This window comes from Mesoplodon bidens, assembly GCF_964165515.1.
Source record: "Mesoplodon bidens genome assembly, chromosome: 15".
Taxonomy (NCBI): Eukaryota; Metazoa; Chordata; class Mammalia; order Artiodactyla; family Ziphiidae; genus Mesoplodon; species Mesoplodon bidens.
The window spans coordinates 66,590,940-66,605,379 of NC_138171.1; the positions used below are offsets into that span (position 1 = coordinate 66,590,940).

A 14,440-nucleotide genomic window follows, 5' to 3' on the forward strand; every position below is an offset into this window, starting at 1 on the left:
GCAAGGTGCCCCGACACAACTTCCGGTTCCGCCGGGGAGCGGGACTCGGTTAGGTAGGTGCTGGGCCGGCTCTGGAGTCGGGGTATTGCGGTGGTTGGGCCGCCCGGGGTCACGCGGGGCCATAGGGCAGGGGTCGAGGCGGCACGTGAGGGTAGGAATGGGGCGGGGCGCCGGGGGCTAGAGTCGGGGGTGGGTGTCGGGGCCCGCGTCCTGCCGGGCGCGCGTGACGGTGGCCCTTTCCTCCTGCCAGGCTCGCCGCGATGCCCCTGCACAAGGTCCCGGTCGGCCTGTGGAAGCAGCTCCGGCTGCGGGAGGGCATCTACTCCCGCCTGCCCCAGCACTACCTGCGTTCCCTGAAGGAGGCGCGGACGCCCACTCCCGTGCACTACAGGCCACACGGGGTCAAAATCAAGATCAACCCCAAGAACGGGCAGCGGGAGCGCGTGGAGGACGTGCCCATTCCCATTTACTATCCCCCGGAGTCCCAGCTGGGGCTCTGGGGCGGCGAGGGCTGGGTGCAGGGTCACAGATACGTCAACAACGACAAGGTGGGTGAGCAGGACGGGCTTGAGCGGTACTTCTTAGGCCTCGCTGCCTTGCTCCGGGCTCTGGAGGTACCTGGACAGTGAAAGGGACCCCCACCCCTCGGGGAGAGGGAGCTTATAGTCTGGTGGAGACACAGCTCCATCTGAAGAGTGTCCTCAGGAGTAAAAAGTCACGGTTCTGGCAGCCAGATGAAGTGTATAGATGAGGAGCCCTGTGTGGGGAGAAGAGATGGAGAATGAGGTTTTAGGTCACTTGTCAGCTTGACCGCCATACTTTCCCTACTTCTCGTGACACCTACAGGTCTGGCATTTGGGAAGGCTGAGAGGCTCACCTGGGAGCAGGTCTCCTGAGAGGCTCACCTGGGAGCAGGTCTCCTGAGTCTGCCCCCTGAGCTGTGTTGCCTCTGGTGGGGAGCCTGGGGGGAGGAGGGGGCTTATGTCTTTGAGGCCTCCTAGGCTAGAGTCTCCCTTTGCCTTTGGGCCCTTCGTCCCTGGTTTGGGATGTGATGACCTGTGAACCGTGGAGTTACGGTTGTGTGTGCGGTGTGTCTGGAATAAACACCAGCAACTTGGGCAAAGTCTGGGGAGAAGCTGACCTCTGGGTGGGCAGCTGGGTCCCCAGGTGGGGACTGGTTCATGCAGCTGCACATGCCCAGTCTCCCCACTCCAGTGTGTGGGGAGAAGCAGCAGCGCTCACCAAGTTTCTTGCCCCCTCAGCTCTCCAAGAGGGTGAAGAAGGTGTGGAAGCCACAGCTGTTCCAGCGTGAGCTTTACAGTGAGATCCTGGATACCAGGTTCACCGTGACCGTGACCATGCGCACCCTGGACCTCATCGACGAGGCCTACGGGTTTGACTTCTACATTCTCAAGGCAAGCAGATCTGCACCACACTGGGGTTCTTTGTGAGATATAAACGGGACCATGTCCCTTTCTGGGCAGCCCCAGTGGGAGTCCATCACTGTGGACGGCCATGTTGCCCATGTGGCCGAGGGAGCACAGCTGCCTCCTTCTCTGCTCTTAGACCTTCCTCGCTTCTGGTCTGGGTGCTGGGGCTGCCCACCTGGCCTAAAGTGCTCCATCAGGCTGGCCTGGGGGCTGCCAGCTGCTGGGGAGGAAGCTGGAAGGGCCGGCTGGTGGGGTGGGCAGGACCCTGCCCGCAGCACCTGGCCCTATGCAGAGACTTCTGCCAGACCCCGAAGGAGGACCTGTGCTCCAAGTTTGGGATGGACCTGAAGCGAGGAATGCTGCTGAGGCTCGCCCGACAGGACCCCCAGCTGCACCCAGATGACCCCGACAGGAGGGCGGCCATCTACGACAAGTACAAGGTCAGGGCTCCAGCCTTTACTTACTGCTCCTCGTGGGCCCCCTGGCCGGCTGCCCGACCCTGACCTCACCCGCGAGCCCGTCTCTGTCTGCCCAGGCGTTTGTCATCCCAGAGGCAGAAGCCGAGTGGGTTGGCCTGACACTGGACGAGGCCGTGGAGAAGCAGAGGCTCCTGGAAGAGAAGGTGAGCGTGTGTGAGCACCAGCTGCCCTGCCCTCTCAGGAGTGGGCACAGCTGCCAAGCAGCAGCCCCTGGGGTGCATTGACAGGGGCACTGGGTGGGCTTGGGGAGGCACTGCTGCCCAGCGGGAGCTGTGGGCTGTGGTCTCCGCGTGGCCCACTCCCTCCCCTCCAGGTCCTGACCCTCTCCTGCCCCCCCTGGCTGGTTTCATGGATGGGAAGATGGATAAGAGCTGGATGCTTGGCACCATCGATTTCTGTGGCCACCTAGCATTCCCCAGGGTCTGCCCAGTACTGCACTGAGGCCTTTTGTGTCTGTTCTCTAGAGGACTCTGGAGCGTGTGATAGCTGCCAGGACAGGGGGCCCGTCACAGCTGCTGCCCCTTCTCTCTGCCCAGAGTCTCTGCAGCCAAGGCCCCTGTGGCTCCTCTCCCACGAACAGAGCACTGTCCTCTGGGCTGGGGCTAGCGGATGGCAAGTAGCCTTGCTTGACCCCGTGACCAAGCCGGAGGGGCCTGGTCCTCTCATGCTCAATTCCTCTCGGTGTTTGGTCAGGAGCTGGACCCCCACCCTCCCCAGAGTGCCTCACTGTGACCTGCCTTGTCTCTCTAGGACCCCGTTCCTCTGTTCAAGGTCTACGTGGAGGAGCTGATCGAGCAGCTTCAGCAGCAAGCGCTGTCTGAGCCGGCAGTGGTGCAGAAGAGAGACAGCAGGACGTAGCCGCACTGGGACCTGGGCCTGACAGCCAGGCTCAGCACCCCGCCCCCTTTGGCACCATGGACAGAGCCTGGGGTGGTGGTGAGGGCCCCCGTGGTTGTGTGTGCTGGCCGTGCAGCTCCCGGGTGGGGTGGGCTTTGTGGAGGCCCCAGGAGGTCTCTTGTCCCAGGATCCCCAGAGGCCTGGGGCCCTCTCGCTGCCTCTGTCCCCCGCTCCCCGCAGTGGAGGCCCTGCCAAGGCATGTCACCACCCTCGGGGGACAGTGTGAGTAAAGTCTGAGCCGGGCTGTGTGTGTGCTGCTTTGCTTAGAGGATCAGTCTCACCCCGTGCCTCAGAGACCCGGGACGCAGCTGAGGTGGGTGGTGGTCCCTAGGTGTGCAAGGTTTTGGTGCTTTTCTCTTCTGTGGGAGAACCCAGCATTGTGGGAGGCATCCTAGGATAGAGTAGGACTGTGCTCGCTCCTGCTCATTGCACACTGCCTGGAATGTTCTCCAGAGCAGAGGCCTGGTGCTATGCTCTGGCTCTGAGAGTGGCTGTATGGTGTCTGCACCAGCACTGCCTTTGGGGTGGCGAGCACCCCCCCAGCTCTGGGAGGTGCAGGGGCCCCAGAGGGTGCTGCTGGTGCCAGTGTCTCGCAGGGAAAGCCTTGAGCCTGGAGCTTCTGTTAGCACCTCCCTGTCACGGTCCAAAAGGAGGCAGAAGCCACATGGCCTGCGGGGCCTGTGACACAGATGTTCCTCTTCAGCTGACCCAGACCTGAACTTGGGTGGGGATGTGGCCCCCAGTGGGAGACTGGACCAGGCACCTGAGGCCTTTCCTGCTCTGAGATTTGGGGGTGGCATGACCCTCTTTGCTGACACTACCTGGAAGTCCTGAGCACTGAGACCCATTTGGGTCTCTCTGGGAGGACACAGGTGGGTTCCCCTGACCTGGTCCTGGCAACTGACTGAGGGGCACGAGGCTCCCCTGAGGGAGCCATGGAAGTGATGCCACCTGGGCTGTGTTTATGGGGTGGGAGGCCATAGGGAGCATGCAGCTGGCCAGTGGGCACGGCTGCAAGAGAGCCCTGGAGGCTCCATGGCTTGCAAGGAGGTCATCCAGGATTGGGGGCTGCCTTGGGGTCAGAGCCCTGGCGGGGGATGCCCCAGAGGTCACCAGTCCCAGTCTCCTCCGGGGACACCTTGAGACCCCACGTGTCCTCATCCCTATTCTGTGACCGTTTTAGTTTTTTAAGAATTTTACCAAAAGCTGATGATGCCCAGCTCATGCCTGGCCCGGCTCTGTGGGCTGGCAACGCCCAGCCCAGTTGTCTGAACCACACAGACTGCTGGTGCTCTGGGTGGGCCAGTCTCCCCAGCTTCCACCTCCTGGTTCCCTCCCACGTTCAGGATCCCCTTTCTGTGCCCCGCCACCCCTTCCCCCCGCCACCCCCCCAGTCTGTTGCCTGGGTACCCCTGCGATGGGCACCCAGAACAGCCCCAGTTCACTGATATTGACTCAGGTACCCCTCCCTTGCCTGCTCCTTCCCGCCCCAACTAAGACCACAGGCCGAGGGGGTGCCTGTGGCATTCCTGGAGCCTCAAGGGACCTGAGGGACCTGGCGCTGGCATAGGGCTTGTGGCCTGAGCAGGGTGGGGGCTGGGCCAGGTGTGAGCAGTCCAGGGGAGGGGAGAGGTGGATGGAGGGTGGAATTGGCCTCCCTGTCAGCACTGGTGGGCCCAGGCTGGCTTCTGCTGGCTCCTGGGAGGAGCTTGGCATGCCCTTAGCAGGTCACTTGCCCCTCGCATAGCCTGAGGCTGGACTGAGGTGGGGGTCTGAGTGTGGTCCTGGCCCCAGAACTAAAACATGAGCATTTTTCTGGTGGTGCAGCATCAGTTCCATCAAATTCTCACAGAAATCCTTGACTCAGGAAAGGTTCAGAAGCCCTCACTGAGTGACAGACTCACTCCCCAGCCCCAAGAAAACAATAACCCAGACCTTCCGGTTTCCTCTGGGAGGTGGGAGTGGGGAGAGGACACAAGGGCTGCACTCACCCACAGGCACGGAGCCAGGAGCTGAGCTGCCCATCAGCCACGCGTCCCTGCCCTCCACGTATCCCACCCTCCCGGCCCTGGTCAGGCGGAGGCCCCTGAGCTGCCTTCATTTCCATCAGTCACACCTCTGCACAGTCTCAACCACAGTCTCTTTGTTGCTGTGTCAGAGCTCCGGTTCTGCCCTGGCTGAGGCCCTGCAGCGCATCAGGACCCTGGGTTGGTGCAGGGCAGGGGGTTGTGCTGATCAAGGTCGAACCTGTGGAAGCATGAGCTGCCCTGCACTGACCCGTGGCTGCAAACAGGCCATGCCCCTGTCTCTGCACCAGCTGGGTCGACCCTCCTATGTGTTTCTATGACAACAGCTCAACCAGTCAGTTTCCATGCTGGGCTGTGGATAGGAGGGTGAAGCATCACTATGGCTATGGACTGGGGAGAGGCCCTCGGGACCAGCACTGGGGGCCCTGACAGTAGCATGGCCATCAACACCATGATGTCTCAGGGCCCTGTTGTGTCCACTGCCTGATTCCACTGTCCCTGTGTCCCAGGGCAGGCAAAAGGACCAACCCTACCTAGAGAGGGGACAACCTAGGCTGAGAGGGGCAGGGCTCAATCCAGGGCTCTGTGCTTGACCCCTCACTATCAGGGTCTGCAGGGTGGCAGGTGTGCAGAGGGCAACTGGGGCCCTGTCAGGGTGCTGGGAGCACAAGGGAGCTGCTGTGGGGCCCATCCACACGCACTGAGACCCACCTCAACCTTCATCCATTGCTGCCCCCTTGAGCCCCTCTCCTCCCACCGCCACTGGCTGCCCCCTAGCTGGAGCCGTGGGTCAGGAGAACTTGCCCAGCAGCACCAGCCCTGTGCAGATTGGCACCCTGTGCCGTAGCACACCAGAGTCGTCCCCTGCTCACCCTGAGCCCCAGAATGAGGCTCCAGGCCATGGACCCTTGACCACCCACAGGTGACCCAGCCCACTTTGCCCTTGGACAAGGTCTGTCTGCGCATGGCATCCAGCACAGCAGGGGATGCCCCAAGGCTGGGGGTGGAAGCCCCATGACTGGGCAGCTTGGGGTGTGGCCAGGCCAGTGTGAAGAGTTCAGGATAAGTCCAGGGTGCTGGGCGAGCAGCTTCTGTGCCCTGTGACTCTGGGCCCAGCCCAGCCTGCCCTGTGCCTGTTCCCTCAGATGTGTGACTACTCTGGACTCCTGTTCCATGCTCCCCTTTACTCCTGGGTCCCTCTGGCTCTGGCAGTGGCTTCGGCAGGGGCCTGCCTCAGCCTTGGCTTCTTCCTGGGGGCTTGAGGCCCACACCTGCTTCTCCAAGCCCTGCTGTTCCTCCATCTTCTGCTCAGCAGGTGGGGCTGGGCCTCCTAGGGCTCTCAGGTGCCCTAGGGGGCCTTGACCAGGAGGTGCTGACCCCGGGGGCTTTTTGAAAGGCCAGGGGTTGTCATGGAGATGGGGTGGGGGTGGCTCTGGGCTGCTCTCTGTCCTGCAGCAGCCAGGGTGGCCAGTTCTTGGAGTGATGCTGCATTGTGCCCTTGCTGAATAGCTGTGGCCTTGAGACATCAGGGAAGGCCTCACTGAGGCCAGCAGACCTTGGGGCAGGCCACAGGAAGAGCAGGTGCAAAGACACAGGGTTGGAAAGTGTCCCAGGGCCCTACTGGGTGGAGACACAAGGTCTGGGGGGCAGCAGGACCATGCTGGGGCTGTGTGTGTCTGTGTGTCCAAAGGACTAAGGAGAGGGCTGCACAGGGGTTGGCAGGCAGAGGTGCGGCCCGGAGGCCCTTTGGGGTCTGAGGTGAAGGAGAGCTTGGATCTGCCTCCTGGGGGTGGGGAGTTCCTCCTGCTCCTCCTCCTCCTGCCCTCACGCATTATTTTCTCACCAGACTGGGCCTGGCCTTCAGCTCCTGGGACAAGCCTGACCTGAAGTCTTCCTCTCAGTAGGGGCTGCAAGGACACTGTTCCTGCCACTGCCAGGGCATCAGGAAGGGCATGGAGTGGCCTAGCACATGTCCCAAGAGAGGGACAGGGACCCCTAACACTGGACATGCGTGAAACACACACACAAAAAAACACCCAACAGCTGGTGCAGGAGCAGCAACCATCCAGCCACGTCTGACCCGACCCTCCAAGGGGACCCTGGCGTGGGCCCACCAGCGGTGCCGCCTGCTCCCTCCGCAGTCAGGAGTGGCTCGGGGGTGGCGGTGTCTAAAGGGGCTGGTTGCCATGGCTACCATAGGGTTCCGAGGCCGTCATCTGGTCCCTGCCTCAGCCAATCGGCGGTGGGAGCCCGAGCTGCAGCCTAGAGTCACGCTTCTTCCTTGCAGCCACACAGTGGCCAAGAGCAGGGACCCGCTTCCTGGAGTGGCTCAGAGTGCTCGGACGGACAGCCAGGCCCAGCATGGCGGAGCGCGGGCCGGTGGGGCGGGAGCAGGCACACGGAGCCAGGCAGGTGAGGTAAGCTGGGTGGGTGCACGGATAGACAGACGGGCAGACAGGCAGACAGGTGGACGCGCTCCCTGCTGCCCATTGTTCTTGTGGCTGAGCCCACAGCCCTCAGCCCACCCCACTCTCTGCACCTTCACCCCGGGACCCTCTCCCCAAATACCCCAAGGAAGGGTCATGGGAAGAGAGACAAAGGAAACGGCACAAGGCAGGATGAATCCCAGTGCACCGAGGTCCGAAAATCGCTCTCCTGGGTCTTTCTCATCAGATTTCACGTAGAGGCGGCATCAAAGACCCCCAACTGGCCGAGGCCCTGGGCGTAACAGCTGCCCGGCCACTGCTCCCAGGGCTAGGCAACAGGCATGTCAAGGCAGTGCGGTTTCAGAAGCATTTTTTCGAGAAGAAAAAAAAAGGCGGAAAAAAAGGAAAAAACGTCCACCTATAACGGGGAGTGGTCAGCCCAAGATGGATCAGAAGCGCCAAATCCCATTACTCGGGACTTCAGAGGACAGGCCCCGAAAAGGCAGCTGCGATTAAGAGCTTGTAAATGGAGTGTCCTTTGGAGATCAAAGAGGGACGCGCTCGTGTGTGTGTGTGCGTGTGTGCGCGTGTGCACGCGTGTGTGCAGGAACGCGCATTGAGGGGCGCTGGCCGTGGGGCTGTGCGCCATGGCATGGTGGAGCCCGGAGTGTCACCTGCCGGCCATGGCCGCACTCCATGTTGCAGTGTCCTTGCTGCTGTGTGTGACGTGTGGATGCCCCTGGGGGGGTGGCCCGTGCAGGCGAGGGCTGGTGCCCACCACCCACACCTGGCGTTGGGCAGCGGGCCCTCTGGAAGGAGGTCCTGCCTGGGCCTTGGCCCCCAACCTGGGCCTCCATCTTCTTCTCCTGGAGTCTGGTCTCGTCCCCACGTTGGGCCAGACGGGCCTGGCAGGAGCCGAGCGCTCAGGCCCGCCACGGCCGAGCCGGGTGTGAAGACGGGCGGAGGCTGCCTGTAATCACCCCAACCGTCCTGCTGCCCGCAGAGGCTCAGGGCTCCCAGATGGCCTGGCGAGTGTGTCTCAGAGGTTCAAAGCCTCCGTCAGTGCGATTGTTAGGTTATTAGGTAAACTCTGAGAAGCAAATCTTTTAATCCACTGTGGCTAATCCAGTGCACTTTTGTTTGCCACGACAGATTCTGCAGCAACAAAGGGGCCAGAGGGACCCGGCATACATAATCACATACTTACAACTGGTCCGCGGCAGCCGCAGGGCTCCTAGGCAGCCGAGAGAGACATCGAGGGATGGCAAAGTGGAGGGCGGGTGGCGGAGGCAGACCTGGAGGGGTGGGCTGGGGACGGGGGTGGCTGGCCCACCTGGGGCAGCACTTCCCTGCCTCCCGCCACCAAGACCCCTAGCTATCAGCTCGAGGGGTGGCCCTGGTCCCCAGGACTATGGGGACTTGGCCGGGGTGGAGGCTGGGGGTGGAATGAGGTGTGTCAGGTGGAAGGAGAAACAATAATCCTCAGATGGGTGTGAGCGCTCACGGCACTGGGAGAGGCCTTCGGGGATGGGGCAGCCAGGACAGGGACAGAGAGGACAGAGGGGGAGTCTGCCGGGCATGAGGGTCAGTGCAGCAGGCGGGCAGGCAGGGGCAGGCCCCAAGACCAGAGGGGGAGTAGCCTGAGGCTGACTGGGAAGGTGGGACTTTACCTGCTGCTTCCAGAAGTTGGGCCGAGGTCCCCAGGAACCTGGCCCTTCCATGTGGACACCAGTGCTCCTGGGGAAATAGCACTGGGGGTGGGCGAGGCCAGGAGGCCCAGTCCTCTGTTTGAGACGTGTCTGAGACCACAGCCAGCGTGGGCTTCCATCTCGTGGCCTGGGCCCATTCATGGAGGGCCACACACAGACCTCTGAGGCCAGCAGGATCACGTTGGGACTCTCACTTTGCTAAGGAGGATATTCTGGCTCGAGGAGGTGCCCAGAGTCTCTGGCTGGCCCAACACACAGGCAGACGCTTAAGTGTCCAGGGAGGCAGGAGCTGAGCAGGTGACACTGAGGCCCCCAAGTTGGGGAGGTGATGGGTTGGGGGTGGGTGGGTTGCTCACCCCTCCTCTTTCCCAAGCCCCTGTGGCTGGTGGGAGCCATCTTGGCCTTCGAGCCCTCAGTGCCCATCCTCTATCCCTGAGCCCACGAGACACACCCTTGCAGTCAGAATCCTCCAGAGAGGCAGTGCAGAAAGGTGTCCCTGCTGTGCCCCTCAGCCTGGACTAACAGGACCCCCTCAGGACACAGGGTGAGACCTGAGTTGGGGGTGTGTGGAGGGCACCCTGGCATGGAGTATGCTGGCTTTGGGGCTTTGTCCTTGACTCCTGGGGGCCGGCAGGGATGAGGGGAGCTGTGTCAGGTCTGCTGGGTGAGTGGTCTGTGCAGGGACCCTGAGACGAGCATGCCACCGGCTTGCGGGGCCTGGGACTCCGGGCTCTGAGCGAGCGGGAGCAAGCAGGTGACCACCGCGCCCATTTGTGAGCGTACTGCCCACGCCGGCAATGGCGGAGTGCTCAGCTCGCCATCTCTGTGGGTGGGACCTCCTGGCCTGTAAGAGGCCAGGGCAGGATGAGGTGCCTCCTAGGAGCAGGGGCCACCAGGACTGGATGACAGAGAGCAGCAGGGTCAGAAAGTGTCTTGCACCACTGAGATGACCTTGGAGCCAGTTTGTCTGAAGCAAAGCCCTGCTCCTGTCCCCCTACCTCCCTAGCTTGGCACTGGGACTGGGGTTGCTCCTGGGCGCCTGTCTGCGGCAGCTTCGGTTGCAGGCTGGCAAGAGGACTCCAGGCAACAAGAGGGATGCAAAATGGCAGCCTGGAGGACACACCTGCCCCCAGGTGGGAAGGGTGAGAGGAGCCAGACACAGGTGGAAAGAGGTGGGGGACCTGCCTGAGGCAGAGTCGGGGCCCAGGGAGGCCCCAGCCCAGGGTGGCCATGGAGCTGGCCGGCCCAGGAAGCTCAAGGTGGCACCTTCTTGCTGGTCCCAAGGCTGACTCGGGGCGACCACAGCAGTCACACCCCGCCTGACACTGCCCCATGGGTCAGCGCTGTCCCATACCCCAGGATCCTCACCTGAGGCTGGCCTCACTCTGATGGATTAATTTAGCGTTGTTGTAGCGTTGTTGTAGACCTTCTTCCTGATGTGTGAAGAGACTGGAGCCCGCCTTAATTGCCCTCCAGCAACGACCGGTATTAATGCTCTGGGGTGGTTCCTGCCTTTATAGGCACATTCTCTGCGTCCACCCAAGTGGGTACCGTGTGTGTGGGCTCCAAGCCTTTCTACTTGGTGGTGTCTCTCACACACTTGGTGTGATGTCTCCACATCCTTTGTTGAACTTGTGATGGGGGAACACCTGGCCCTCCTCGCTGAGCTCAGAACTGATGCAAAAAGGACACTCAGGACAATACATGGAGCCCAGGGGTCTAGGTTCATGGCCAGGAAGGTGGCTGGCCTCTGTGGCTGGGGCCGCCTCTCAGAAGGGAAGTCCACTTGCACTCGTCAGAACTGATAAGCCAAGGCCTCCTTCCTCTCCAGGTCCTCACCTGCCTGCCCATTGCGCACTCCCACTGTGCACACCTGGAGCCAGGCAGAAGAGCTGAAAATGCAGAGCCCAGAAGGGGCTCAGCCTGAAGCTTGCAACTTCCTCCAGAAGCCTGACTCAGAACAGCTCCTCCTTGCCCTCCCCTCCTGGGAGTCAGGAGTGGTGCATATCTGACGTGCAGTAGCCTGTCTGCGGGGCTCATCCCCCACACATGGTGCCATGCTGGACGCCCCTCAACATACCACCTTGGTGCATCTTGGATGATTCCCAAGGATTAATTCTTGCAAGTGGTCTCCCCCAGCCAAGTGGACAAACATCTGTAAGCCTTCAGAGCTCACTCAATTTCAAATATTCCTTTTATGTCTCAGTTGAAGAAAATGATTTATTTTCTGCTCTTACGTTTTTTATTTCATTCCTGGAAAGCCTGAACAAATGTCATCTACAGTTTATCACATCAAAGCCTCCTGTGGCAGACTCCTGCCCCCAGGGAGGGGTGCATTTTAAAGGACTTCTGTAGGAAAAGAGGGCTCCATCGTGGACTTACCTTTTCCCAAGTGAGGCTCCCACAGCTCTGTGTCTGCTCTCAGCTCTGGGTGGCTGACGCAGTCCCCCTGCCAGGTCACCCTTGCTCCAGTGCAGGCCCCCAGGGCTGCCCTCCCCTGCCTCCCTCTCTTCAGAGCCTCCCCAAGTTCCCTCCTCTGGGCTCCTCCCACCGCCACCCTGCTCCAGCCTCCCCTGAGTGCCCATAGCCACAACCCTGAAGCAGGGCTACAGCATTTCCTCCAGGCTTTCTGATTCCCTTCCTGTCCCCACAGGGCGAGGGCCCCGAGGAGCCAGAGGCGCGAGGGCCCTGTTCTGGTCCCAGGGCCTGGGGACATCTGCCACCATGGGCCAGGAGGAGGATGGATGTGGACACGACCCTGGGAGCCTGGCCTGGCCACAGCAGCAGCTCTGCAGAACCAAGGCAAGCACTGGGGGCCTGTGTCTGGGGGTGGAAGGACAGCCTGAGGACCAGTGTCCTGGAGGTCCTGATGGCTGTTCGGCCCACCGAGGACTCCTGCACCCCACGGAGACTCTGTTGTGCCATGATGGCCACCTACTCTGTCTCTAAGGCTCTGTGGCTGAACAGGGTCGGGGGTAGGCTGCAAAGTCATCTCCTTTACCCAGCACTGGGAGGCCTGGGGCCATCCCAGCTGGATGTTGGTGACAGTGACACCTGCCACCAGGACTCTAGTGAGTTCAGCAGTGCAGTTCCTCTGATGTGCTGTCCCTACCCATAGCCCCTGCTCCTGCCCAGCCTGCCCTGGGTGGTGGCCTGGGCCATTGGCAGGCTGGGGATTCTTCCCTGGTGGCCTTCATCCCTCATTGCTCCCCTTTCCTATGAAACCCTGGGTGTCAGAGGCTGTGCTGAGTCCTGGGAAGCTGGATGCTGGGGGTTGGGATGCCTCTGTGCCGCTCACCCCAGGCAGGGGCCAGTAGTGGGCAGCTGGGTAGGAGGTTGGCTGGTGGGTAGAGTGCCCCAAGCCTGGACTTCTCCCCTTGCCTGGGAGCTATGAGGGATGAGGATGGGCAGCAAGGGTGAATCAGGAGAAGATGTGGTGGCATTAGAGGTGACCTGGGGAGTTGGGGGGGCAGCATAATTGAAGCATGAAGATGGGCAAATGACCAAATGCACCCAGGGAAGAGCCCTGAAGGCTGCGAGAGCTCCAGAGAGCAGGCCAGGTGAGGGCCACTGAGGATAGTGTGGGATGGATGAGGGGCTGGGGAGCTCTGGGCCGGGAGGAGGTGAGCAGGTCCCTGTGTGGCCTGAGCTTCAACTTCCTTGTGTTATAATGGGGGTACAGCCATGCCCTGGAGCTTGTCGGGAACATTTTTCAAGGTGCCAGGTCTGATATGGCACTGCTGGAGGATGAGGTCCTGAGTGATCATGGGAGTGGCAGAAGCAATTCCTCAGGGGCAGTAATCAATTCCTGGTGCCCACATCCTTTTCCTCTGGGAAGGGCTGGTGGTGGGTGGGCAACATGGGAGCTAGCCAGCTGGGCTTGCAAGGCAAGGGCTGCCATGGAAACAGCGAGGGGGAGAAGGGTAGTGGGTGCAGGGATCAGGACACCCAGAAGCCCTTGCTCTCAGGCTGGCCTGGGCCAGTGGGACCCACGGGGCAGTGATGGGAAGTGGAGCCCTTGCCGGGACGCTGGATGGTGCCTGGGAGAAATTGAGGCAGGCTGGACCAGTTGGGGTGGGGCCTCAGCCAGTCCCGCCCACAGCTCTTTGGAGGTTGGGGCCCCTGCCCAAGTGACTTCCAACATTTATTGGATGCCTACGGTGTGCCCTGGTCTTGGCTGGGTCCTGATGGGCTGGGGACTCAGGGAGGGCAGAGCCCAAGCCCACCTTCTCAGGGTCCTGGCTGCCTGGGGGGCAGCAGGCACGGAGCAGGGGGACAAAGAGGGTGGATGTCACCAGGGGCTTAGTTCCTAGTCAGCCTGGCTGTGCTCTCCAACCGCCCAACTCCTGGACACCTGCTTTCTTCTGTGCCGTGGGCAGTTGGTGGCCGTCCTCCTGAGAGGGTCTTCCCGTTCAGGGAGCTCCGAGGCCGTGGCAGGCCGGCTGGGCGCGGGCCGGGCCTGTGGGTGCCGACCTGGGGAGCCCTGGGCCGGTGGACACCGTGTGGGCAGCAGAAAAGGGCTGCAACCTGGCGTGCGCCCGCGGTGCGCCTGGGGGCCGTCCGTTTGCTCGGTGCTCGGGCCACCCTCCCGGACCACACAGCCCCAGGGGCCCAGCGCAGTTTCCGGCGCCCCCTCCCGGGTCACCCTTGACAGCGTCCTGGCACCGTCCACACCAAGTCCTCTCCTCAACCGACACATTTGATCACGCCCATTCGCTCAGGCTCTGCGTCACGCCTCGAGTCCGCCTCGGGTCCGCCTAGACGCTTTTGGCCCCGCCTCCACGCTCAGGGTTCTCGCCTACATCAGGCCCCGCCTCCATGCTCGAGGCCTCGCCCCCACGCTCGAGGCCTCGCCCCTACGCTCGAGGCCTCGCCCCCACGCTCGAGGCCTCACCCGCTACGCTCTTCGCCCTTCCCTGCGCTCCGGTTCCGTCTAGCGCTCTCGGCCGGGCTGCCACTCTCTTGGCCCCGCCTCCACGCTCCGGCCCCGCCTCCACTCTAGAGGCTCCGCCCACCACAGTTCTTCGCCCTGTCACCGCTCTCGGGGTTCATCTGGTGTTCCCGGCCCCGCCCCACCCCTGGCCCCGCCCCACGCTCCTGGCCCCGCCCCACGCTCTTGGCACGCCCCCGCGCTCCAAGCCCCGCCTCACGCTCCGGGCCCCGCCCCCGCACTTCCGGACGGCGCCGGCGGGGGCGCTCCGGCCTGGGCTTCGGCGCTGTGAGCTTCGGCTCCCGGCTCGGGGGGAAGCGATCGCGGCCGCTGCCGCCGCCGCCGCCGCCGCCGCTGCCGCCGCCGCCGCTGCCGCCGCCGCCGCCGCCGCCGCCGCCGGACCGGCCGGAGTCGGGCCGGAGCCGCGTCCCCGCGGAGCAGGCCGGTGGGAGTGGGCGGCCAGCCTTGGCGGCGCCCCCGCGGCCTGCCCCGCGCCCGCCTCCGGGCCGCCGCGCCGCCGCTGCAATGGGGGCCGCCCGGGG

The 14,440-nt window shown here is 62.8% G+C and overlaps 1 protein-coding gene across 2 annotated transcripts; it reads left to right on the forward strand.

Moving 5' to 3' along the window:
- Positions 1-3,054, forward strand: MRPL28 (mitochondrial ribosomal protein L28). 2 transcript variants are annotated; one of them, XM_081257466.1, is made up of 6 exons: positions 1-53; positions 251-548; positions 1,263-1,415; positions 1,736-1,870; positions 1,966-2,052; positions 2,660-3,054. In XM_081257466.1, exons 2-6 carry the CDS (start codon positions 261-263, stop codon positions 2,765-2,767), a joined length of 771 nt encoding a protein of 256 aa, XP_081113592.1. In that variant the 5' UTR covers positions 1-53; positions 251-260; the 3' UTR covers positions 2,768-3,054. The 2 variants fall into 2 exon arrangements, with proteins under 2 accessions (XP_081113592.1, XP_081113593.1); XM_081257467.1 differs by lacking the exon at positions 1-53 and adding an exon at positions 102-151.
- The last annotated feature ends 11,386 nt before the right edge of the window (positions 3,055-14,440 follow it).